A 26,502-nucleotide genomic window follows, 5' to 3' on the forward strand; every position below is an offset into this window, starting at 1 on the left:
TTGGAATGCCTCAGTCTGTCCCAGAGGTGAGCACACCTGTGTGATTCAGGCAGCTCAGCTCTCCAAGGAAATGTGGAGTGCTCTCTTCAAATAATTACCTGGTTATATAGGATTATGTACTGTGTTGATATGATGTCCCTGACCCTGTCCTTGGTTGGTATTTAGCTCGGATGCAGTGAGTTGGTGTTCCCTGCTGCTGTGTAGGATGCCCTTAGTCCTGAGATAGGTCTTAGAAACCACAGGAGTTGAAACCTGAATGAGCTAAATCACTTTCATCCATGAAATTCAAGTAGAAATTTTTCTTCAGGCTTGGTTGCACAAAACAGACTACATCTCCAGAAGCCACACACTGCAGGTATGTGCTTCCAGCAGCATTTAAACCCCATCTTGTGTTTATCATTGTGGAATTAGTCAATTAATAATTTAAGATTCCTGCTATTATATTAATTTATTATTTTATGTTAGAGGAGCAGCAACATTAAACCTAGGAAAATTCTGACCCCCTCGAGAAACTGATGCATGAGGTATCTTAGCTTCTATCATCATGAAAAGATCTCTTTTACAATATTGAACAATCCTCAGCTGAGCTCTTAGACTTGAGGTCTTCCTCAGGGTAGGAACTTTACATACCAAGTTACCTTTCTCTTTGCATGTATGAAAAACATTTCTTTGTACAGGAGCCAAATAGAAATGACTACTTGAGTAGTATTTTATTTATTTCTGAACAAGCCTAGCTCTATAGCATCAAAACATTCTTAATCACATATTTCATGTTTTTCTCTGAACATCCTTTGTCAGATTACATGACTTATTACTTCTAAAACAAAGCTATTGCGGAGTAAAATAGGAATTGAAAATTGTACAAAGGTATAGTTCATAGAATCATAGAATGGCTGGGGTTGGAAGAGACCTTAAAGATCATCCAGTTCCAACCCACCTGCTGTGGGCAGGGACACCTTCCACTAGACCAGGTTTCTTCAAGCTTCATCCAAACTGGCCTCGAACACTTCCAGGGATGGGGCATCCAAAATTGCCAAGAAATAGTTTTATGATAAAATTTTATGATAAAGGGCTGTTTCTCTTGGTTCCTTTGCGAGAGCAGTATGAGATCTTAAGAAATTATTCTCATTTGCTAAGTTTTTATTATTCTTGATGTCAAGGACACAGATGATCAACTTTATGGTAAAAAGGCTATTTTTAACCTGTTTGCTCCTCAGTTTCCCCTTTGGCAAAATGAAGTCTTTGGAAGATTCTGCACTTCTCAAGAATTCACTTTTGCATAGTTAAATTGCCTAACAACTGTAAAATGTGCTGAGATGCTGCTGCAGAAGATGCCATGCCAAGGACGCTGCAAAGTGGTATTACAACTGCAGGGAAGATGAATGGGAACAGAAGAGTTTGGGTGACAGATTAGCTGCAAACAGAATGTGAGGCAGAAGGACATCTTTGGGGAGTAATTAAATTCTTTCTCTGAAAATTTATATCTGCTGGGGATGTCAGCTGAATGCTTGTTCCACCCAACAACTTGAGTTGTTCAACTTGAAGGTCTGTATGATGATTTTTAAACCTTTTTCACATCATTGTTTCAGATAGAGACAGGATCTCATTAATGCTGTAGCAGGATGGGAATAAGCAGTTGGAATATGCCAGTGTAGAGCAATTCTGCCATTTTTGTAATGTTTGTCACAATAATGTGATTTATTTATGTGTGAACCATAGTATCTGAAACTGGCTGTTGCGTGTGCCACAGCAGCTATGGAAGACAACAACCCCAACCAGAAAACATCCTGACAACGCTGCTCCTTGGGGATTAATGTGTCTGGAAAGAGCTGCATTCTTACATTTACTGTCAGGTTTTCACCATCATTCCAATGGTTCTGAAACAATTTTCCAAATTATCATAATAGTCTGATGATAACATATTTGAAAAGGATATTTTTCTCCTGCTATGACACATTTTTCTCCAGCTGTTAGTAACAATGTAAAGTTGAAGACAAACCTGGTGTGTCCTTCGTTAAACACGTTTCAGTGTTTAACATGGCATGAAATGATCTCTGGTGGAATCAGCTGCAGAAAAAGTTTCTTCTTATTTATATGAACTCACTAAAAATGTCTTTAGTGACATTTCACTTGCTGAGCTTAGTTTTCTTTGGAACATCCTAACTTTCTCATAGCAGTAATTTGTGGAACTGAACTTATTATCTGACACTGATCACTGTGGTGATAAACTCAGGAGAGAGGTAGATACCAGTCCCAAATACAAATATTGAATGACAATCTCCAGAAAGAACATTTAGAATATTAGGTAAAAGTGAAAGACATAGTTCTGAATCCATTGATTGAAATAACCAGTATTATATCAAATTCAGGATGGATTTCATATTACTAAATATTTTTTCAATATTTCATTTGCATAGATATTTTAAATCCCTCTCAAATTCTAAGAAAATTCAAAATTAACACCAATGACAAAGATACTGGCTAGTAATTTCTTAAGGTCATGGAGGAACCTAAGTTGCCAAAGTGTATTAGGGAATATTTTATGACTCACATGTCTCTAGGGTAGACTATGCCACAAGAACTGGCACAGCTCTCTGAGTTCCTCTGTAATGGAATCTCACTTGCTGACCTTCTGTGGTTCTTATTATTTGAATCAATGTGATTTTTCAAAAGACAATACAATGCAACTATCATACAGAATTAGAATATTGCCTAGATAAGACACAAAGCCTTAAATTCAATGGCAATTTAATGCCTGTGCCATTGTTTTGTTTTCATCTGCTCTGATTTTTTGAGGCAGGCCTCTCCCAGAAATGTTGATGCATATAAAGGAAGTAAATAAAACTCACATTTTGCAAAGCCAAGTGTGACATCCTCATGCTACTCAGATATCTGAAATTTCTGAAGATGCTGATTGGTGTCAGGAAGAGCAATATAAAAAGACCTATGGTGATAAATATTTGCCATGTTGCCACACACACCACTCAAAGGTGGTGAAGTAACAAAAGGCCGGGTGCATGGTCAGGGGTTAGACTGGACCAGGCTAAATGGACACACACCTTGTCCCAGTCTTTAGCCTGAGGATAGGAGTGCAGAGGAGAGTTTGGAATTCAATTTAAAACTGTCCTTTCTCAGAGCTGAAATCTGACTCAAATCCCACACGGTTAAAGGTCAAGATACTGCTAATAAGTGATACTGATCTGTGATGCATATGGCACAAAAATCACTAAAAATCATGGTTAGATTTAACTGCATGACTTTTCAGAAACCACAAAATCAAGACACTTCATTACATTTATGAATGCCAGACCATTCTGTTTCAACTCCAGCCTGTTGGGTGAAGTTGATATCTTGTATTTCTGTGGTACCAAGTTGGGGCTTCTCAGTCTTTGTATAATTTATGATCCCTTTTTCCATTATTCCTAACCTGTATTTCCATATTTAACTATCCTTATCCTAATCCCTCAATAGATGTGCAGGACTTAATCACTTGATTCAAGTGATGAATTCTAAAGTCTGTTTATAATGCACACCATTTCAGTGGACCACATCTTTTATGAGCCAGAGTACTATTTATATCCTTATTTTTGTGGGTTGTGAGACCCACAGAGACCATGATTATATTGTATAATATGTTTTTAAGAGTACAGAATAGGTGGAGAAGCCATTGGAGGTGAGACTCACCTCAACCTCCTTTAGGTAGGTACAATGCCAATTTCTCTTCTTCTGAAGGGGCTTCTCTTGCAGCCAGCAGAGTGACCCTGCCCTGGGTGTCTGCCCCAGGCCACCTGGGCAGGAGGAAAGGAGGATCAGGCCCAGCCTTCATGCTGGACATCAACACCTCGGTGCCTGCTGGAGAAACGGCACAGCTGGGATGGAGAAAGGTGCCAAAGGTGCTACCTGGAGTCGGGTAAGTCAGAAATCATGAACTCCTATGAGGGACAGTGCCAACTGCCCTAAAGTGACTGGGAGAGTCCGGGCTAGAGCAATCCCTTCTCCAGCTATAAATCCCCACATTTTTTCACATCAGCCTCGACACTTTGGCTCCGACTGGGCCAAATCGCCCTGGCTCTGCTTCAGACTCGAGCCCTGGCCCAGAGAGTGCCACTGGATGCCGTGTCCCGGCGGGGTTGGGGACAGCCCGGCTCCCGCCCGTGCCGCCGGTGCGGTGGGAGGGAGAGCGGGGCTCCCGACGGCAGCCCCGGGCTTGCGGGGCGCGCAGGGTCGGTAGCTCGGCGGGGTGGCGGCGGCGGGGCCGGGGCCCGGATCCGGGGCCGCGCTGGGATGCGGGACCGGCCCGCGCCCGGCGCCGAGCGCTCGCCGCCGCCGTGAGCGCCGCCGAACATGTTCCTGGCAGGCGAGGCCAGGGGAGATGCAGTGAGGCGCGGGGCACTTTTCCAACAGCTCCTCCGCCGGGAGAGCCAGTGGCACGGCGCGGCGCCGCAGCCCGCCGCTCTCCCCGGCTCCCTGGAGGAGAAGCAGCCCGGGCGCCATGCAGCGAGGCAGGGTAAGGGGCTGCGAGCGGGGGCTGCGGGCGCGGGCGGGCGGGCGGGCGCGGTGTCCCCGCTGTCCCCATCCCCGCTGACGGCGGCGTCCTTGCAGGTGCGGGCGGCGCCGGCGGCGCTGCTGGCGCTGCTCTGCGCGGCGCTGCTCCCGCTCCGCCCGGAGGCCGCCAGGGCGCCCAAGCAGCGGCCGGCGCGGACGCGGAGCTGCGGCGAGCGGCCCGAGGAGCTGCTGGAGCAGCTGTACGGGCGGCTGGCGGCGGGCATGCTCAGCGCCTTCCACCACACCCTGCAGCCCGAGCCGCCCGGCCGCCAGCACAACGCCAGCTGCCCCGCCGGGGCACGGCCGCCCGCCGACAAGAGGGTCCGGCTCCCCGTCAACCTGCGCAGCGCATCGCCCTGGGCATACAGGTGACTCTGGGCACCGGGGAAGGGAGGTGCGGCCGCCTCGGGGGCCCGGAGGGCTGAAGGGAGCCGGGGCGGGGTCCCCGTGCGGGACCGGGAGCGCCAGGCTCCGCCGGCTTTGCCGGGGCGGCGAGGGAGGCGAGGGGTGGCCGCGGCACCGGGCAGCAGCCAGGAAAGGTGCTAAAGCACACGTCGAAGTAGGCTATAGCAGGTAATTATGTAAAAACAGCTTGTGTGAGGGCACAAGCTGTGTCTAATGGACAAAAAGGTAAATGAATGAGGTGGAGCAAGCTGTGAGATGGAGATCACACCCACATCCACACCCACCCGGGAGCACAGACAACCCTCAAAAAGTCACTTGGGCAAATTGCCGTATGTGACAATCAGAGGAGCCTCAGCAAAGGACCACCACCACCAAAGAAGCACCTCTTGACCCTGCAGCAGCCACAGAGGGGCTCAGATGCTTTCCCAAAAATGTGACTGCAGACACTCGGCTGTTTCTAAAAGACTTCAGGGTACAGTCTGTGTTCCAGTCACCCACCAACAGAGCCACATCCTCACCTACCAAACAGTCCCAAGGGCTCCATGTCCCCTTTGCTGTAGGACCATAGGCAAGGAATGAGTACAGCAGTATTCTACACCTGTGTTTTCAACCTGTGCTTTGCAAACCTCCTTCCTCTGAGGTGGAGACAGGGACTGGCATATTTTTAGGGGGCATAAAAACAACAAAGTAAAGTAAATTTGTTGTGAGGCTGGTTAATACACAAAACAAGGGCCTGCACTTCTATTGGAAGCTCTGGAAAAGCTTGGAAACCACTGATCTAGTACACTAAACCCAGTGTGTGATCACATTCTCAGAAGACTATGAAGCCTTCTGGTGGTTTGAATAAGACTGAGTTCTGTTTACAGCTTTCTGTAAAGGACTGCAGACAACAGGAAGCTAAAACGTGCAAACTTAAAAGGAACTGACTTTCTTGTTACTTTTTATACATTATCCCTGGTATATACTTTGCTGCAGCTCCTGTGTATTCAGCAAACAGTTATCTCCTTGTTAGGCTCTCCAATAAATATTTATTTTATGGCATGGGTTTTGCTCGCTTTTAGTGTAAGAAGTAATCCTGCTGAGAGAAAGATGGTTTATTTGCTCAGTAAGCCTTTCATAAGCAAAGTATTTTTAGCAATACATTTTCTCTAAGAAAACTGAGGATTTTAAAGCTACCTAAGAGTGCACAAAGCAAATGCCATGAGCAAAACACCTACAGTTGGGCTCAGGTATTTTTAACAGTGGTTTTGCAAAATACTAGTGCTATCAGAAAATTGTTCCTCTGGTTAGAAAACAGTGCCTTTGTCCTTACATCTCATTGGGCAGGTATTTATTTTCAGCTGCAGCTCTGTATAGGCTTACTTTTTAACAGAGAACCAGCTGCTTTTTGGGGCTTGGCTTACAAAAGTAAATCCACTGTACTTTTTCATCCAAGTGTTTTCAGACAGACCACTAACCATTCACATACAAGTAACTTGATGACATCTCCAAGCTAGGAATTTTTAAAGATAGTGGGGAAGAAGTATTACACCATTAAAAGCAAAATCTAAAATTATATTCAGAGGGGAAAATGTTTCTCTAGGGTAAAGAGGCCTGAGCACTCTGTCTAGTTAACAGATCTCATTTACAGCTTCATTTTTGTGACTGCATTTTTACTGTATCATTAGCATGCAATGAGACAGCAACAGATACCTCAAGATGTGTAATTAAAGTGTAAAATATAAGACTGCTAAAGTGCATTAGCTATTACCACCTGCTATCTCATAGATTTTGAAGCTAGATATGAATATTTGTTTTGTTCTATGGTCTTCAGCTGGGTACCCTGGAAGCTCCTTAATCCTATTAGAGTTACTCCATGTCTTTGAGAGAGACACACAGCTCTCCATTAAAGACTGCAAGTAATGTCCCATTTGGCTTTGTCGATGGTTGACCAATTTCACTTATACAATCCCATCAATTTCTTCTCCATGGCTGGAGTGTTAATCTGAAAAGCTGCACACAGCCATGTGCCATACAGCACTTTCTCAACAAGCTTACTTGTTTTTAATTCTTTTCCCTCATAAATTGCTCCCCTTCACAGATTCATTGCTGTCTCCTGCACTGCCTTCTGAATCACCAAAGTTGTTCTAGTGATGAACGCTCATAAATAAACTCACTGTGGGCAGAACCCTCTTGTATGCCCTGATAGGAAACTGCTCAAAGGCTGAATTTGGCTACTTGAAATTTGCATCAAGGTGCCTGTCCCATTCCAGCGTCTCACACACATCCTGCTCTTTTGTGCACCTAAAGACTTACAGTGCAGTTCATTCCTTCTCTGTGCATAAAGGCTCTTTTTTCTTTTTGACATGCATTTTAATGCCTGAAATACCTCATGCTGTTTCTCTGTCTTCATTGGCGTTGCAGCATTTCCCATTGTTACCATCTGCAGATTTCATTAACATACTGTTTATACTGCCTATTCCAGGTCATTAATAATAAAGATATTAAGTCTGGCTCTACTTACCTTCCCCTGAATATCTCCCCAGGCACCTGCTCCCAGCTGTTTAACGCTGCTGCTTGTAATTCTTCTGTTCACATGACTGTTCAGTCCAAGTCAACTGGAATTTTTTCATATCAGCATTTATGAGAAAGAATCAAATATATTTCTTAGAGAACTGTGTATAATGTTGACTCTACTGCATCATCTGTATCCCAAACCTGTCATTCTGTTTAAGTGTGGAAGAATTAGGTTTGACTGGCTCAAAGCTCACATAATCCTTGTGTGGCTTCTTTGCTTATCTTTGCTCTGTGCTTACTGTTTATTTTCCATTACTTGGTCTTTTAATTTGGTTATACAAAAATCAAGACTTACATCACTTTTGGCTTGCTGCAAACCAGAGATACAGGAGTTGTACATGGATTGCACCTCAGATCCATCTGGTCCCTGACCCTGATGCTAGCAGCAACCAACAGGTGGTATTTAAGGCAAAAGTTATGGAGAAAATACTTGTTCATGTGTCTGATACTGAAATTCCATCCTGGTGGCCACAGGAGATCAGTATATAACTCAGGGCACAGAGCTGAATCACGTGAATCACTCTTTGCTCTGCAGAGCTATAAAGAGACAGCAGAGTTCCCTGAAGTCAGTGAGCACGCTGGATTTGCTCAGCAGTTCAGGAAGTTGGGCTACAAATTACCCAGCTTCTTTAAAAAAATAGAGCCAGCAGCAGGAGTTCTGCCCTGAAATCATCCTTCCATGAAATCATCAGGCTGACTGTGTGCCAGCTTGTGACATCTATCCAGGAGTTGCTTGTGCTTGTCCATTCTAGCAGTATTACATGGACAGTCAATGAAATCCAGGGAGCTGGATGGGTCAGAGCTGCTTGACAAGAATTAATGGTATGGCTGGGCCTGTAGACCCTGCTGACAGCACAGGATCGTGCCCTTGTTAACATTTACAGAAGCCACAATCATGGTGAATCATTAGCAGGGCAAGCACAGCTCCACAGATGCACAGAAAAGTTGCTCATGGACAAGAGCCATTATAAAAAGGATTAATTTTAAATGTCTGCCTAAACTTTTGTGCGGGTCTGATCATAAAGCTCAGAGCAAACCTTGAAAAATCTGATCCTGATGAAGTCAGCAGCACTTTTACAGGTAGTGCTACTTTGTGATTCCATTCATGGTGCTGCAGAGCACAGATGATATTCATTAACCAGCTGTATATATCAGCTCTATTTTTATTTTCTGATGTCTTAAGGCTACAATAACAATCCTAACTAATTTGCAAACACAGTTCTACATGAGTTTAGCAAATTTCTTTATGTGTATTCAAGAAGTTATCCATGTTTCTGAATTTCCAAATTCTGTGGCTTTTGTTTCTGCCTCTGGGGCCTAATCCTGCATCTACTAATGGTTAATTTACAAAGATTTAACTTTTATTGTCAGTGCTGCTCTGATGATGTTAGCCAAGTTAGCCAGACCCTCTCCAAAACATTGCCCAGCTTGTTTTTTTCTGTTTTGCAAAAATCAGCTTCAGTTTATAAGCATCCTTGGCTTAGTGCTCATTTACATAAATTCTTAATACAAGTAATACAGGCAAGTCATTTTTCACTGGTAAAAGCCAAGCTTGTCTGCAGTGTGTTTGAACAAAGTCATACAGGAGGGCTTCCCTTCAAATAATACTCCAGTCATTCTCTAGAAGCTTACCCAAGGCATTTTCCAGGATTTAACGTTACCATGTGGCACGGTGTGCCTGTCCCAAAGATCCAGCCAAGGGAAAGAATACAAGGGGATGCAGAGCTGCCATTCTTTTTGAGTACATTTGTACAACTCTTCAGAAAATCAGTTAGCATTGGGCTATTTCTACAGTAGTAATACCTATGTTGCTGCCGGTATATAAAATAAAGCATTACATGAACAAAAGAACACCTGCTATAGGGAAATAAATGTCTTGGCAAGGGGGAAAAAAAGCTGTTAGCTCTTAATCCTCTAAGTATTTCAGAGTGTGAAGGAAGGGGATGATGATCTGCTTATTAGACTTTTGATAACATCCAGCTGTTAGCGCAGTGCTAACAGTGATTTTCTGAAGAGTCGGCTCCCTGCTCCAGCACAGCATCTGACCCTGTGGAATCAGAAGCTTGGAAATTACGAAGTGACAATATTATTAAAAATACTACATATAAAAGTAGCAGTACAGGAGAAGGCAGATTAAATCTCTGCAAGAGTTTTACTTCTGACAGGAAGTTTTCTCTTGAGTTTCCAGGCTTAGTACATAAATGGCAGGAAGTTTGTTTTTCACTGGGAGCTCTCAAAGCGCTCGTAGGGTCAGAAGGAAAAGCAGCCGAGTCACACTTCATTAGCAGCTCCAGTTCAGCACAAACCTGCTGCTTGTTCCAGCAGATGGAACAGAGCAGCCCGGCACAGCTCACTGCTCCTGTCACTTGGGAACCAGCAGTGCTGGCGGGGCAGACTCAGCTTTCCACAGTGGTGACCTGAGTTCGCAGGACACGGGCAATCCTCATCAAAGCGTCTGGGCTGGCTGGTTTGCAGCAGTGCCACAGCAAGTGACACAAGCTGCAGGGGACACTTCAGTACCAGAACAAAAGTTGCACTTCTCTGGTTCACCACCACTCTTCCCAGCTCCATCCATCTCTTGGGTGTAAATAGCAGGAACTTGGAGCATGCAGTTTTACCTGGTTAATTAATCCAATAGAAAATATTTACCCTCTTCCAGGTGATGTTAAAACATGACTTGAGGTGGTTGGTGTTTCTTAGTCGCTCTGACCCAAGCAGGTTGGGGTTGCCTAGAAAGACACAAATGTGGTTTTATTTATTCGGCTTTTCTGAGTAAGTTTAAGCTGAAGATGCAGAACCTTGTATAGGGCTCCAAATTTTAGTGACATTTGAGTTCAGGTATTAATTTCAGGAGGCTTTACTTACAGGCTTCAGCCTTGAAGTTCTGGTCTGGATGCAAAACCACATCTATATTTTGAATTCACCACTAAGTCTGGATTCTCTCTGATTTGTTCCAGTCCTCACACGATGTATTAACATTGAACTTAGTAATATAAGAGATATTTTCCCTTGGAAAGTAGAAAACCATGCCACAACCACACCATCTTTCAAAAAACCCACCCCATTAATACCTGACTTTTTCCACGTGGGAATCTGGAGGAGAAAGGTGGTTGCAGACCGTGATTCCAGTGACAGTGCTCTCCTGTTATCAGTGAAACCTTTCATGTTTGCATGCAGAAGCATGTTCATGCTTTCCAGAAACATCATAAACCAGGTGCTAGAGATAATGCAATAGAGGAAATACCAATAACTTGACACATGGTGTGTTTAACAATCCACCACTGATATTACTCACACATGAGTTTGAAATGGGAATGTATCACAGTAGAAAGGCCTGTGTTCCCCTTTCTTCCCTTCTGCTGGCTACCACATATTTTATTTCATACTGGTGTGAGATCCTGTAACATGAAGGTATTTCCTGGGGAAAGTAAGTGAGTATAAATGGGACAGAGAAGCATTGCAAAAAATATCTGCAACATCACAGGTGTCTGGCTATTAGAGAACTGGTCAGATTTTTTGGTGAGGAAAACAAATTCTTTAAATTTTATTTATATATATTAATTTAAAAGTCTATTTTCCTTGACAACATGATAATCAAGTTTGTGTTTGGCAAGAGCTGTGATTTCAGATTTCCTTTAACCAGATAAACTGGTAATACTTCTGAAAAGGGCAGCTCCCTTATGTTGCTGCCTAAGCTGCTTGTTCACTCTGGCCTGCTGTTGCAGAGTGTATATGTGTGTCTGTGTGGCAAGACAGCTGACAGACCAAACCCCAGCTTCTGATGGAGTTGCTCCTCAGCTGAACGAGTTCCTTGATCCATCCTGTGACCAGAAAAACACCAGTGTCAACCCAGGGGTGGGTGTGAGAGGGAGAGCCAGGCTGCCTGCTCTTACAAGGACAGATTTTGTTGACTAGCAGTGGCTGCAGTCACAGCTTGAGGCAGACTTAGGGTTCTGCCTCTTCCAAACCTGAAACCTCTTCTCATCTCAGAGACAGCCTGGAAAGATAAAAGGTGAACACTTTGATACCTGAGGAAGTGCTGCCAACCCTGGGAAACACAATTTAGAAATTGCTTTAAATCTATTAAGATTTAAGATCACTTTAAGATCTATTAAGAGATACCACCTGGAGGACTGCATCCAGCTCTGGGATCACAACACAAGAAGAATGTGGACCTGTTAGAATGAGTCCAGAGAAGGCCATGAAAACACTCAAAGGGATGGAGAACCTCTCCTATAAAGACAGGCTGAATTTTCCAGTATCTAAAAGGGCCCTACAAGAGAGCTGGAGGACTCTTCACAAGGGCATGGAGTGATAGGACAAGGCATAATGGCGTTAAATTGGAAGACAGCAGGTTTAGATCAGATACTGGGAAGAATTAAGATGTGAGGGTGGTGAGACACTGCCCAGAGAAGCTGTGGATGCCTCATCCCAGGAAGTTGCAGTGGGCATGAAAATGTTGCTCTTCTGTGGTTATAGGAAGATACAGTAGGCATGAATTAGAAAAGCAATACAGAGTTCTGCTTTCAAGGGAAATGCACATTTATGACCCCAAATATACTAGGGAGAAAAATCTATTGCAGAAATAATAGTACAATTCAATTTTATTTAAATTACTGAATTTTAAAACATCATGTCATGGCTTTAACAATAATAATGTTAACGAGGATTTGTACCAGTTTTTGAAGAGCTCAAGGCAGATAAAAAGTTTAGAAATGCCCAAGTGTCCTTTTTAATGCTCTGTTTACCCATTTGGTCCAAACTGCAAAACTCGTTCTGATTAAACCCTTGAATCTTACAATTCAGAAAGCTAGACACTCCCATGTGCACTGTAGGACCTAATCAGTTCTGTAACCTGTTCATGATTTTTTTCTTTACACCTTACACACTAGAAGCCAGACAGCAACAGCTACAGCTATTTTTCCTGGTGAAGACAACAAAAACATGATATAATCATTATAATGCTATAATAATGATAATAATATGTAAGATGATATATTTCCAGATGAATATACCTGGTTTTAGAGGTACTAATGAATCTTTATCTGCTTCCCTCTAGGATCTCCTATGATCCCACGAGATACCCTAAGTACATTCCCGAAGCCTACTGCCTGTGCAAAGGCTGCCTGATGGGGCTCTTTGGCGAGGAGAGCCTGCAGTTCCGCAGCACGCCGGTGTTCATGCCCACCGTCATCCTGCGCCGCACGCCCGCCTGCGCCGGGGGCCGCTACGTCTACACCGAGGATTACATCACCATCCCCGTGGGCTGCACCTGCGTCCCCGAGCAGGAAAAGGAGGCAGAGAGCCTCAATTCCAGCATAGATAAGCAAGAAGTGAAGTTGCTGGTGGGCCAGAACAAGCCCTCGTCCGAATGAAGAATGGATTAAAAGTCATGTTTCAGTACTGGCCTCATATCGTCACCTCACCACCTCAGGAAACTGCACCGCAGCAGCAAACACATTCACTCACCCTCTTTTTCTACTTAGTTATTTCAGATATAAGATGGAAAGCCCAGTCACTCAGATCATTAGAGATGGCAATTAATTCTATTTCTTTAGCTCATGTAAACTTGTTTAGTTCATTATTGCAAACTCCAAAGTAGCTTTTCTTTTTCCTTAGAGCAGAAAATTTTATCTTTGCTTATTCACAGTAAATTTTAGAAGATGATGCAACTGTAAGACATGGTAGCTATTACTATAACAGGCTACTGGTTGTAGATATTTTTGAGGAATCTCTTATATTCTACTTTAAAATACACTTGTATAAATATCACACAGCTGCCCTACACATGACAAATCAGCAGTTAAAAGGATAATTTCCCAGGCTGGGAGAGCCTCCCTTTATACTGCATAAACTCCAAGCTTTGCCTCTGAGCTGTTACCTCTTTTGCTAATTTATACACCACAGCAAGGAAACCTTTGCTGAGTTGGAGTCATTAATGAAGCAATATTCTATGTGCTTGCTATTTTTAAACTTGCCAAATTGCTAAGGGTACAAAGGTGTTGAGAAAAAATATCCTAGAATATTGTAAAAATGCAGCAGACTTTCTTGATGTGGATTATGTCAAATTACACAGAAAATATCAATTAGGAAAAATACAGTTTGGGTCCCAAGAATTCTGTATTTGATTTCATCCATCACTGACTGCTTAACTTCCTTGTGATAAAACTGTATTCCATGCAACCTTTCTCATTTTAGAAAAGGAGATTCCCCATTAAAAAGTAAGTACCAAGGATGGCCTTCACCTCAGGTGTGCTGCAGGTGAGTAAGCAGGCTAGGTCTTAACTTCCAGATCCTACAAGAGGTCATTGAGTTGAGTCCCAGTCAATCCAAACTTGTTAGATCCAACTGATTTTTACAATTACTGTTACTCATTTCTCCTTATGCTACATGTAACAGATGATCACCACCTGCAAAAGCTGACTAGGCAGCCTTCCATCTGAGCAGCCTACTGCTGATGGAATTTGGTGGCAGGCCCTCACCAGAAACCCTGCATACACAAAAACTTGCATTTCCAGAACAAGAGACTGAAGTTGACTCAGCCTAGTGAATGAGAATCAGGAATGACCAGGCATGCCTTGCACAAACGTAATTCCTCAGAGGGCGACATTCACCAAAATGGATAAACCTCTGAATGCACAGCAGAGAATCTCTTTTACAGATGAAGGATCATGACTGCAATACCTTTAGAGAATGAACATCATATGCAACGTGTCTGCTACATCATGAATCTTGAAATTTGCCTTAATTCATAGCAGAGAAAGCCCCTACACTACATAAACACACTCTTCTTTGGAGTGTTGTTGGATGAAGAATGGAAAGACTATGAGCTAATCACAATTAACAAGTTGAAGACAGAATGAAAGTCTGTGGAGTCTATGACAACTCCATGTCTTGGTGCATCATTATTGATTGTGCTCTCTCTGACTCAGTCTAGCATAACAGTATTTTTATAGTGCAATCTGTGAAACCTCTTACAAAGCCTAAAATAACTTTAAGAACTCCAGAAACAAATAAATATTCCCATCACAATGCCAGATTGAAGGTTGTAGCTGTGTTTTTGGTGCAGATGCTTTTCCTCAATTTTCCTTGTCTTTAGATCTGTGTTTCCTCCAATTGTGATGCTTCTATCTCAAGGGGATTCTCAAAGGTGAGTTCAGAGATGGTCATAAAATGCTTTTACTACTCAGAGAACAGCTAATTGCCTGGCTGCTGCCAGCAATTATAGGTAGTTACCTTTTCCCCAGAGAATGAAAATACTTGCAGCAGTTACAACTTCTTTTCCTTCCTTCTAATGTGGAGGAACTTCTCATCCTCTGAGCAGAGGGAAATGGTAATCAGAGGGGCTCAAAAGGGAGGCTGACCCACAAAACTGGAGAAACACTGGTGATGTTTCAGTACCCTGATCCCTTCCAGCTTCACCATTAGATTGTGAGGTTTTCTCCACATGTACACTTATGGCAGCATGAAGTTGAACCTTCAGACTCCATTGTATAGAAAGCAAAGTCTTCACCCTAAGAGGCAATAAAATGACCCCAAACAACAGCAAAATGTCCAACCATGCAGCACTTAACATTTAGTAGATACCCAGAGGGGCTACCAGCTAAGTCTGGCCAAACACTGCCCCTCCAGCAGAACTCATTGTCTTCACTTTTGTTACGCAAATTTGTCTGCAACAAATTAGTTATTAGAACACATGGGTACATATTTGTATGATGTGGAGAAAAAAAAAATCTCTTTTTTTTATTGCAATTCTCTTGTCCTCCAGACATAAATTATGGAGTCATTTTGAGGTTTTCAAATAACTATAGCATGTTCAGGGAATTCCTGGGAGGTGCAAGCTAAAATCAGGTAAATAGAACAGAATCAGTTTCTCCTCTCCAGAAAAGTAGATGCTTTAGCTTATAGAGAGCTTCAGAAAGTGGATGATTGAAAGTACCTGAGAACTGCAAAACCTCCATGGATCAATAGAGCGCTTGTGTTGGTGACCTCATCACACTGCAACAAGTGCAGCAAGCTTCCCATGGTTTAGGCATCTTTATGCTGTTTCATTCAGAAGCCCATTTTTCCATCTTAATCCTCATTTTCCTCTGTGACAGACTTTTTAGCTGAGCCAATTTGCTTCCTGATTCAGCTTTCCAGTTAGGTGTCTCTTAAAAGCTGTTTAAGTTTTAGCATGAGCAACTGTTTGATATTTTGTTAGTGAGCAACTGTTTGTTAATACTTAACATCAAGAGCTATTAGCTACACAAACACTTGCTGGCCATCATAATATCCTTCCATATATCCTTTCTCTCCACATTACTCATGTGGGAAAGGTTGAGTGTTAAATGTAGTTTGTGTTTGTTTGGAATTGGTTTTTTTTAATGAGGTCATCACATCATGGATTTATATCAGTTTCACTTCAAATGTGGTGTGACATTTTCCAGCTTCCAGCCCTCTGGTTACAGCTGCCACAGCCTTGCCTTTAATTTGCATGGGGGAGGGAGTGTTCATTGGAGTTGCTTCAAGGCTTCACAAACTGTTGACAGAAGGAAGACATGAAGTGCCTCACTGAACCAACTCCAGGCCCAATAAATGCAAACAATTCAAAGCTAGAACTATCTGGCAGCTGCAGCTGATTTGAGAAAATTTTTTGTTGTGCCAGGAAAATCTTTTCCTTCAACAAGGTTGTCCCTGGAATACATTAGGAGCCACAAAACACAGAACAATATCCTTGGTAATGAGATTATTTTTTCTGTAGTATCATTTAAGGTCGTTTGGAAAATTCCTATCATTCAGGAAGGCTGAGGAAAGCCCGAGATGCTAGTTTGGGTTTACTTGCCAGTCATCACCTGAAGGTGTCTGTCTGAATGGGTGAAGATCTACAGCTACATATAAACATGGAATTGCATGGGGGAACATGAACATGAAAGCAGCAGGAGGAAAAGGGAAAAAGGCTGTGATGTGCTCAGAAAGTATGAACACCCATTAATCCTGCTGCCATGAGGGAACAGCCATAACTACCTGGGCTAGGGTAGTTAAGGAGGCTGTAGCACATAGGACTGTGCAGTCATAAATGCCACTGGAAAAGGAGCACAGTGCTGACACTTCACCACAGTCTGTTCCAACAGGAAGTCCATCCATGAGACACCCCCAGTAGTCAGTCACTGCTTGACACTGACATTTTTATTCACAATCCTGTTACAGAAGAAAAGAGGGTTTTGCTGTCATGTACTATTTCTTAAAGTTACCATGCTGGCACAAAACACAAATTCACTATGGAATTTTGTGACTTGTACCCTTCTCAGAAACAGCTACTTCCTTGGAATCAAGTTAGACAAAAATAGTTTACCACCCATCACTGATGAAGGCTGTAAATGCCACTAGTCAAGCTCTACTTGGGCAGCTGCCTGCAGTCCCCAGGCTTTTAAGAGGGAGGCTGGTGGACAACAGGCTGCTCTGTTGAGTGCATCTGCACAGATTTCCATGCACCCTCAGTTCCATAACTATGCATCTTCACAGTGCCCCTTTTCAAAGCTGTCTGACCTACATGTTAGAAGCAGCAGTGATTTTCTTGGAAGTGAACTTCTTGGTACAACTGAATGGTGCACTTTTATCTTTTTAAGAAGTATCTCTGATGAAGTTAGTGAAGTTGACTTTTAACTCTGCCATGGAGAGCCCAATTATACACATTTACCAAAATGAAGCAAATAAAACAGCAAAATAGGTGAGGCTTTGATTTGAACAGCACATTCTAATTTAGGTGGGTGGGAGAGGGACAGTATCATCCCTTCTGGCAATCATGCCTGTCCCACTTGAAGCCTCTATGCAGTTAAAAACAAAGTTTCATGAGTTTCTTCATTATCTCCATCTGCTTGGTGTGCAAGACACTGAGGTAATGAACCAGTTTAAAGTACAGGTTAGTGCCAAGAGCTACGCAGTTACCATTCTGGTTTGCTTTCTTTTCAAACTGGCCACATGAAAGTGATGATGTAGCCTCCCAGAAAACAACTAAACCCAGGTGTATTTCACCTGTGGACAGTCATTTTCAGGGGAATTCTGGCTCAGCAGCAAGGATGGCATCTGCTTTGAAAGGCAAGACTGTATGGGCCCTGGCTCACACAGCAGAAAGGAGAGGACAGTGCCTGTTCTCCCTGTGAGCATTTCCTCACTGCACTTCCCTTGTTTTAACAACACCTGTGACCAGCCTGACAGAAACCAAGGCATGTGCAAGAGGAAGAAAAATGTTACCATGGAGCCCAGGAACACTGCATGCAGGGAGAAAGCAGCAGGTATAAAATGTGAGGAGAGAAAAGCCTTAGGAAGCAAACAGATCTCTTGGAAAATGGGGAGGAGAGCTAGAGTGGATTGGGTGGGTGTTTATGAACCACTTTTGTTTTCAGCTCAGACACCACCATTCTCTGAGCACTGAGAGAGGATTAGAATCCATCTATATTATTCCTGCTCAGCTGTTTACTCCACCAGATGGGAAAATTTGCATCCAAACAGCAGAAACATGAGTATTATCACTGCTTTATAAAAAGTCTCATCTCACAAGCTTAATTAGGCTTATTCCCACTACAAATAAATTTAGTACTTGGTTTTATGTGATTTGTCTTGTAGATGCAGCATTTCTGTTAACTTTTACATAGTATGACATACAAAGACAAGTGCTTGTGTTTTGTAATATTTTTAGAGATTATAAAAGTGTTGAGTGCCTTGAAATTTATGAACTAATCTCCACCCAAAAATACTTCAGTAGTGTAGTCAAAAGGCTAGTCAAAAGTGGCTTTAAAATTCCCAGTTATCAAAAATCTCTACTTATGCAAAGCAAACCCTTTCCAATGCATTATCTATTTTGACTGAAATATATGAATATAAAATATAACATTTTTCCATTTGAAACAGTGGGAGTTTATCAATATATTATTCTTCAGTGGCCTTGTAAGATTCAATGATTTTTAAGATGCTTCTATTCTACTGCTCTGCTGCTGTCAGTGGAACAGGAGAAAAAGATAAAATCAGGCAACTGGGAAAAAAAATCGTAACCATTCGTGTAACTTGACATACCTGTAGATCCTCTTTAGTTTGATATTGAAATTATTAAAAAGCAGGCATTATATTTAATCAGAGCCATTAGGATTCAAGATTTAAGGGACACGTGTGGGTCACATTACTACAGAAATATCACGCTCTTTGGCAATGACGATTCTGATGCCTGCAAGGCAAACACCTATGTGCTGTTATAAGCTAAATTCACTTCAAAGAGGTCACTGATGTGTCCTCATATAGTAAAAGCTACCAGTTAAAATTAAAGTCTAACAAAGAAGTTCCCATTATCCAGCACCTGCATTGCTTGGTCTGCATTTACCTAATACAAAACACAGTAACTGCAAATGCTTACTCATTTAAAAGAGAGAGGCTATCACACTGTGTTGATTCCAGCTATGACAGAAAACGGTATTCAGAGCTGACCATATCAGCCCTCAGAAATGTGGCATAACTGACAGTAAACAGAAAGAAGCTTGACTGAAAAAGCTTCAAAAGAAAAGTAGATTTGTAGATGATCTTAGGAGAATTAGTCCAGTCCAGAAGCATAGTTCACATAGCATCGAAATTCATTGGCTAAATTTCGTGAGTGTTTTGGAATAAACTTGCACATCTTCACACCAAGATGCTTTGCTGCCTGTTCCTCCATGACTGCACCTGCAGCAAAAATAATTGGTATGCAATAAGAAAAAACAGTAACAGAATGTTTGAACTTTTTTAATAGCTCCTCCCAAATGCATATTTAGAGAGCCTGGTGTTTTTTAAGGAAGGCAGGCTTAAAGCAACTACACTCTCAGTCTTCCTTGACAACAGAATCTTTTGGGAAACGTAAAGTAAATCTAGAAGAATGGAAGACATCCCAAAGAAATGAATGTCCAAGAAATTTCATAAAAATAAGTAGAGGGTATCAGTGCCATTTTTACAGAAACCAAACTTGAACTCAGTCTTCTTGCTACATTCCAAGGAAGTTAAATGGTAGGGAGCTGTGGGAAATGCAAACAGATTACATCTACTCTTTCACTTATATAAACCATGAAGTGATATTTGCAGCTACACACTGAGCAATCACTGCTTTGAGCAGTAAACTGAAGGACCACCTATCCACTCTAGGGAAAAACGTCTGAGAACCACCCTTGTGTGTGACTGCCACGTGCACTTAAACCAAGGAGCAGGCTTTCTATAGCCACATTATTTTAATTTTTCTTTCTTTTGCCTGCTTGGTTGCCTTCCCTGAAATTGTACATACAGAGGGGTTTTGACCTTCGCTTTTTGGAAAGGTTTCCTGGATGTCCTCAGATAACAACACAGTAATAACAAAACAGTTTAAGAAAAGCCATGACTTGGGCAGACACACATCACTTCTCAAACAGCAAGTGCACCTTCCTAAAGAAGGACCCACAAGTACAGATATCTAGTTATCTGGTTTCTGCTTTTATCCCTGCTGTTTAATTCCTCCTGCTGCATTTCAGTGCATAAGACATAAACAATAACTTGCACCTATGTTTGCCATTCCCAGATTTCAATCACTGCAATTATATAGAGTGGCCCTTCTACAAGAAAAATTATATTTCTGGAATTTTGCTGGATGATCTTATAATTCTTCCAAAATTTAGTAAAATTCATAATGCCATAGGAAAAAAGTACTGACTTGAACTATTGAAACCCACTTCTGTTTAAAATAAAGGTTGAAGTACCTTTATTTAAGTACCTCAAGTACTCAAATAAAAGGCTTAGGACATATATTCCTCCTTAAATTAATGATAATTCAGCATTATTGAGTTAGCATTTGTCTCATGTAAGTTTGTCATTACAAAGAGAGAAAAAAGCTACTTAAGGGGACCTAAATATTTTTATTAGTTATACCTGTGCAAAGCAGAATCTTTCCTTTTGTTAGGTATTTGATGGTCTCTGCAGTCTTTTGAAGACATTCCTCAGACAGATAGGGTGGATCTGCTATTACGACGTCAAAACTGTGTGGCAGGAGATTTTCAGGTAAGTCCAAAGGGTGGTTGTAATCATAGAAGATAAACTCTTGTCCATACACAGAAAACCTTCTGTCATACTCCAGTATACACACAGAAAAATCCTCACCATCCTGTTCTTTCAGTTTCTGGTACACACTTGGTGCACTAACACATGCTATCCTGAAAAAACACACAATAACTTAAAATTGTAATTTTAAAAGGCAAACAACAGCAACAAAACTCTACAGTCTTCTCAGCAGTCTTCAGAGAGGCTTTGGGAAAACATTTTAAACATTAGTCCCAAAAATATAAAGTATTGTTCCTCCATTCTAACAATTAATTATCATAGTAACAAAGTTTTAAGTATGAAAGTTATTACCTGTTCAACCCCATGCTACATAAAGATCTTAAGCTTAACTACAGAGAAAGTCTTGTTTCAGAAAAGCAAGGAAATGCTTGCTTTTCTGAAACACTCAAAAATGAGTGTTTCAAAAACACTCAAAAATGAAAAATTACTGTTTATAGAAGTAGGAAGAAAACCAAGTTTTTTCCATCTGTTCTACAGAAACAATATAAAAACTAATTATAAGTCAATAATGTGCTCTGAAGCACTCTGTATTTCTCAAAAAATTACAAAGATTTATAGTAAACTTTTACAAGGCACAGCCTACAACGTTCAATGAAATGACAAAGAGGAAGATCAGTATAAACTATTAACTAAATAACATCAAAGCAGCTCTGCAGTGTCTCAGCTGAACAAAACTGAAGCACAATGAGTAATGAATTAAACTGCATGCTCTTGCCAACATAGCAGAACCAAAATATTTGCAGATCTTAATGTTAAATCTACAACACAATTATTAAACCTACCTACCACCTTTTCCAGCTGCCAGAACTGCTTCCTTAGCCAGGCATGATGCAGTTTCATCACTGTACCAAAACTGGCTCAGTTGCTGAGAAAGATAATGCACAATTACAAACAACATCAAATCTTCTGGCTGTGCTATGCAGTTATGTGTGGTGAGTCATAACTCAAGAAAACCACAATCCACAGCAACTTCTCAGTTCACAACCTGTAAAGCTAGAAAGGTGGCTGTTTTCCTGACAGTCTTCCTACTTCTGTGATCTAGTGATATGCAGCAGGTACCTTACACTCTCTGTTTCCAAAACATGAACTGCAGTAGGAAAACCAAGAAATTCAAACCACTGACAGGGTATTTCAAAGCCAATGGGCAGATGCACATTATTTATGTGCCTTTCAATTGAGTTCCTTCAGCAGATGAGGAAAAAGGCCCTTGAATAGTGACAGTGTGGGGAGAAAGAAAAGGATAACTAAATCAGAACAATCAGAAAAAGGAAGACCAAAAAAGCCCAACCCAGAGACAAATCAGAAATCAGTCTGTCACAAATAAAAAGAAGCAGCAAAACAGCCATCCACAAAAATAAAGAAATAAAACACACACACACACACAAAAAAAAAATAGTGAAAGGAAAGATCACTTGGTCTTGTTACACTACGTTTGCCTCAGACTCAGGGAAGAGTCTTTACTACTATCACATGCCAGGCTGGAGTTAAAATTTCCAGAAGGGACAGATGCTTCTATTAGCAGCTTTATTCCCTCTCCATGTACTTTCAGTTTGTACCCCCCATGCACATGTGGAGCAAACAACTACATCCAGATTTAATACTAAAGCAAATCTCCCTACAGTGTTGCCATCCATTAATAGCAATATCTTGAGTGTTCCGCTCTTTAATTTCATTTCATTTTCCAGCCACAAAAGAAACTTGGTCAGGGCTACTCCTCTCTCTGTGCTTCACTCACTGAAATTTATAGTTTCTTACCCAGTCTTCTTCTATTGAGCCAATGGAATATTGATTAAACCCTTGGGAGGTCTTCATGCCCTCTCTCTGCTGCTGTTCCAAATAGAACTCCTGGAGGGCAGCCAATGTATGGGATGAAAGCTGGGGAATGTCATCATCATCGTCCATTTTCTTAGATGTCAACAAGAAAAAAGAAATTAATTAAATTAACCCATTTCAATGGTGAATGCTTTTAAAAACAGCATAATCTTGTGAGGTTAAACAACTTCCAACAAGAATGCAGCTAACTAGGAAAACCTCCTAACAAAAGAAAAATTATTCCCTCTACTTAAGCGCTCTTAAATCAGTGAGAGGCCAATTGGAAATAACAAGTCTCCACAGAGAATTCAGGAAGAGCAGCAACACTGTTCCCTTTCTATGCAACATGGATTTGGCTTATGCTCTTACAGGGAAGTTGACATTACAGCTTTTGGTTTCCTGTGGATCTGGAAGATCCTATAGAAATTATTCCCTTCCTTCCGAGAAATAATGATAGCTATTGGTCATTCCTTCCCATCTTCAAAAGCCACACCATTTTGACTCCAAATGAAGTAAACTAGCATTCTAGCTCAGCATCACCTGGTTTTAACTTCCATGCCATAAAAAGATTCCTCTAAATGCCACAAACCTACAAAAGAAGAAAAAAAAAAAAAAAAGGCAAGCTCCAAGAAGACACGGTAGGTACCAATGGAGAAGTAGAGCCATTTGCAGAAAGCTCCTGAAGTGGGTTCTGCCAGGCAGCATCCCTGAGCCCTCTGCCCCAGGCAGCACAGCAGCCTCTCCTCGGGAACGGCGCCACCTCGTGGAACGGAGGTGCTGGAATGGACTCAGCACGTGAAAAGAGCTGGAGAAAATTGAGAGAGATTCTTCTCCCAAGAAACCACTTTGCCTGCATCCAGCCTAAAGATCAGCACATGAGCAATGCCTTTAACAGAGCCTGGAGATGCAGACAGGGATACACCTGCATTATGCACAAGTCACCAAGAACTTACCGGAACAGTGACTGAACATTTTGAGTCATTTCAAGTGGAGCTGCTCATGGTTCTTCTCCTCATTCCCTGCATTACAAGGAGAGCTCCAGAACTGGCAGTCTCCTCCTTCCACCCCTTCCTTCTGCTCTAAAAGAGCTTTCAAGATGAAGTTTCCTTAAAACAGCTTCCTCCTGCTTGCTGGAAAAATGGTACCTTACCCTGGCACTGGGAGATAACTCTGCCATTTCTCTGACACAGTAAGTTTCCTTAGCTTTCCTAAGGAAAGGTCTTATCTGCAAAACCTGCCTTTTCCAGAGTATCATTTACTGACTTGATGGATTCTCAGGCCAGGCTGGCCAAACAGGGAATTGCTCACAGCCCAAAGATCCACCTATGGCATCAGTCTCATGCAAGAGAATTCCGGAGTCAAGCTACTTACTAAAGCCAAAATCATTATTTTCCCCCCAGTTTTTCATTGAACAAAACACAAATGCTTTAAGACTATTTACATTATTAAATTACATATTATTTAAAGTATTTATTATAGGAATGACTGTATGTCCAGACAGATAACAGTTTCCAGCCACAATGCTCTAACAATACACAACACTATGACCCATTTAGGTCCTATTAAACAATTTATTTTTGTTAGGACATGGTAGAAATTTACAATCACTCCTTAACTCACAACAATTTTTTAAATAACTGAATAATACATACAGTAATCTGGTCTGCTATTACCCCCCAAGCAAGAACACAACCATGATTTGACTCTAAGAAACTGAAACAGGTGGAAAGTTTCAGTTTTTAAGTCAAAAGTTGAAATTTTTTGATTTTCTGTTCAGTGAGCCCATACTAGCATTTGCAAAGACTAAATCTATGCCCATGAATCGAAACCCTCACAGATAAAGTTGCTGATGAAGAATTTGCCATTGTTTCAGAACATAAAAAGGCATACTGCCATAGACATCTTTTATCTATTAATAATTTTTAGTTGATTTTTTTAAACTCTTCCTTTTGGTTTGTAAATTAAAAGCCTTAGGAACCAAGAAGTAATTAACTGTGAGGTTTTGCAAGGAGAGGTAACTCAGAACATATGGTAGAAATATTACTACAGCTATTATAAATGCCTCCAAAATTTAATATATTTTTCTGAATGTATATACTGACTCAAGTTATTAGGATGAAGACATTCTCATGGTTAAGAACTGCATCAGAAAACACTTAAAGTGACTTTATGTCCACAAGACTTGTAAATTCCTTCAAGGGAGACAGTTCTACTGTTTGAAATCCCTTCATTATCTCTTCCATTAAGTTCACTGCTCTCAAGTCCAGAAGCAACCCTGAAAGTTCTACGGGGGGGTGGGAAGAAGCACAGAAGCCCACAGTGCCTCTGGCACAAAGGGAATCTTTATACTATTAATTCCCAAGGCCCCTGAGGCTCCAGCTGACCAATCCCAGCTTGCCCCAGGCCCTGGGTCCCTCCACATGCAGACCATGCTCTGTCCTCACACAGATGCTCTCTGGAAGCCACATAGGGGGAAATCAGATATGCAAGAACAGTTCAAGAACACTGCATAAGGTTTAGAAAATGAGTCTCATGGTGAAGTCAAAGGTCACCTGAAGGAAAACACCAGAGAAGGAGGTAAGCTCCCTCAGATAGAGTGAAACAGGAACAGGCAGGGTAAAATGGGAAATTTGTGTTCATAGGGTAAAATGGCAAATTTGAATGCTACTGGTCCCTAAAGGGCCAGATCTACCCATAAAACAGGAAAAATGAGGTGACAAATGTGGCTTGCAGTGCAGCAGGTAGGATGAAGGGGTGGAGGTCCCTGCAGACTCTTTAGTCCCTTCCCCTGTGCACAGCTCAATCTCTCTCTTACTAGCTGATGCACTGTTCAGGCAAATGTCATCACTACAGAGTGAAAGCTCTCCAAAGAAAACAAAAAATAAATTAAGAGAGATAAGAGCAGCACAGGAGACTCCAAGGCTTTGTCCACACAATGTTGTATGTATTTAACAATAGCTTCTGGCGGTCATGTATGAGAAGTCTATTTTTATATAGCCAAATTTTAAACAGAGGAAAAAAATACTCAAACACTATGGAAAAATTAACAGTTTTTGGTCCTCAGTACATTCATTTCACCTGTAGTTATGACCACATGGAGAACAGGTGATAAGAAAACATTAGGAAAGACTGCTAAAAGGTCATGGAGTAGAAATACATCTGGAAAGCCATGCTGTTCATCGCTGGGAAGAAGGAAGAAGAGGACAGTGTTAGTCCTTTAGATCTTTTACCAACAATATAAAAAGCACATGTGCAACTTCGGAAAAGATCTTATTCTAAGAGTAACCCTGCTCAAAAGACCGAGAGCATGAAATGGAGTTAAATCTAGTTGTCTGTGTTTTTTCCAAGCCGCCCAAGTCAGTCTTTGAGACAAGCAGCTCATCATCCACGGTGTTTGCAGCACACACCGAGAAATGCTGGCCAGTGGTGTGCAACCCTAATGAAAATCACCTGGCAGGGGCTGCAACCACCTGCCTGGAGGTAGAGAAGTCCTGATCTGATAGACCGGAAAGCTACTAAATGTCTGGACTTGCGCCCTGATACCTCAAAAACCGGAATTTCACAATGTGTCAAAGTCACACAGAAAGTTCATACAAGAGAAGCTCTCAGAGGATTACCAAATACACAGAAACTGCAACGGATTAACAAAGCAAAGTCAGGAGCTCTGGTGGCTACTTCAAGCAAAAGGAAATTATGATGTGTCCTACGGAGGACAGGCTCGGGATCACCGGTCCCTCCTACGCGTGGCGGAGGGGACACGGACGGTTCCCGGAGAAGGCCGTTTCCTGCTGTCCCCTACCCCGTGGATCGCTTCGAGGGCACTCTGCGGCCACACAGAATCCCCGTGGGGGGGCAGGGGGTGACCCCAGCCAGCCGTCCGCGCCTCGGCCGCCATCGCCCGCCGGCGCAGCAGGGTCAGGCGGTGATGGGTGGGTGAGGGGGCGGTGATGGGTGGGTGAGGGGGCTCCGTCCCGGGCGGGCACGCGCGGGAGCCCCGGGCCGCACTCCCGCCCCGCGCGCGGCCCTCGCGCCACTCACCGCCCGCCGGCTCCCTCCGCGCGCGCGCAGCTCGCCCTAGGCCCCGCCCCCCGCGCCGCGCGC

The 26,502-nt window shown here is 42.3% G+C and overlaps 2 protein-coding genes across 6 annotated transcripts; one reads left to right on the top strand and one right to left on the bottom strand.

Moving 5' to 3' along the window:
* On the top strand, positions 1–14,543 carry IL17D (interleukin 17D). Of its 2 annotated transcripts, XM_066544809.1 has the most exons (5): positions 1–26; positions 1,218–1,545; positions 3,748–3,910; positions 4,603–4,913; positions 12,566–14,543. In XM_066544809.1, exons 3-5 carry the CDS (start codon positions 3,875–3,877, stop codon positions 12,879–12,881), a joined length of 663 nt encoding a protein of 220 aa, XP_066400906.1. In that variant the 5' UTR covers positions 1–26; positions 1,218–1,545; positions 3,748–3,874; the 3' UTR covers positions 12,882–14,543. The 2 variants fall into 2 exon arrangements, with proteins under 2 accessions (XP_066400906.1, XP_066400907.1); XM_066544810.1 differs by lacking the exons at positions 1–26; positions 1,218–1,545 and having other exon boundaries at positions 3,718–3,910.
* On the bottom strand, positions 12,084–26,502 carry EEF1AKMT1 (EEF1A lysine methyltransferase 1). Of its 4 annotated transcripts, none has more exons than XM_066544808.1 (5): positions 26,440–26,502; positions 22,345–22,494; positions 21,372–21,454; positions 20,401–20,681; positions 12,084–19,194 (listed from the first exon to the last, which is right to left on the bottom strand). In XM_066544808.1, the coding sequence occupies exons 2-5, from the start codon at positions 22,489–22,491 to the stop codon at positions 19,067–19,069; spliced, it is 639 nt and encodes a 212-aa protein (XP_066400905.1). In that variant the 5' UTR covers positions 22,492–22,494; positions 26,440–26,502; the 3' UTR covers positions 12,084–19,066. The 4 variants fall into 4 exon arrangements, with proteins under 4 accessions (XP_066400905.1, XP_066400903.1, XP_066400904.1 ...); XM_066544806.1 differs by lacking the exon at positions 26,440–26,502 and adding an exon at positions 26,201–26,336; XM_066544807.1 differs by lacking the exon at positions 26,440–26,502 and adding an exon at positions 23,048–24,407 and having other exon boundaries at positions 20,401–20,507.

The sequence above is a fragment of the Molothrus aeneus genome, chromosome 2, assembly GCF_037042795.1.
Source record: "Molothrus aeneus isolate 106 chromosome 2, BPBGC_Maene_1.0, whole genome shotgun sequence".
Classification (NCBI taxonomy): domain Eukaryota; kingdom Metazoa; phylum Chordata; class Aves; order Passeriformes; family Icteridae; genus Molothrus; species Molothrus aeneus.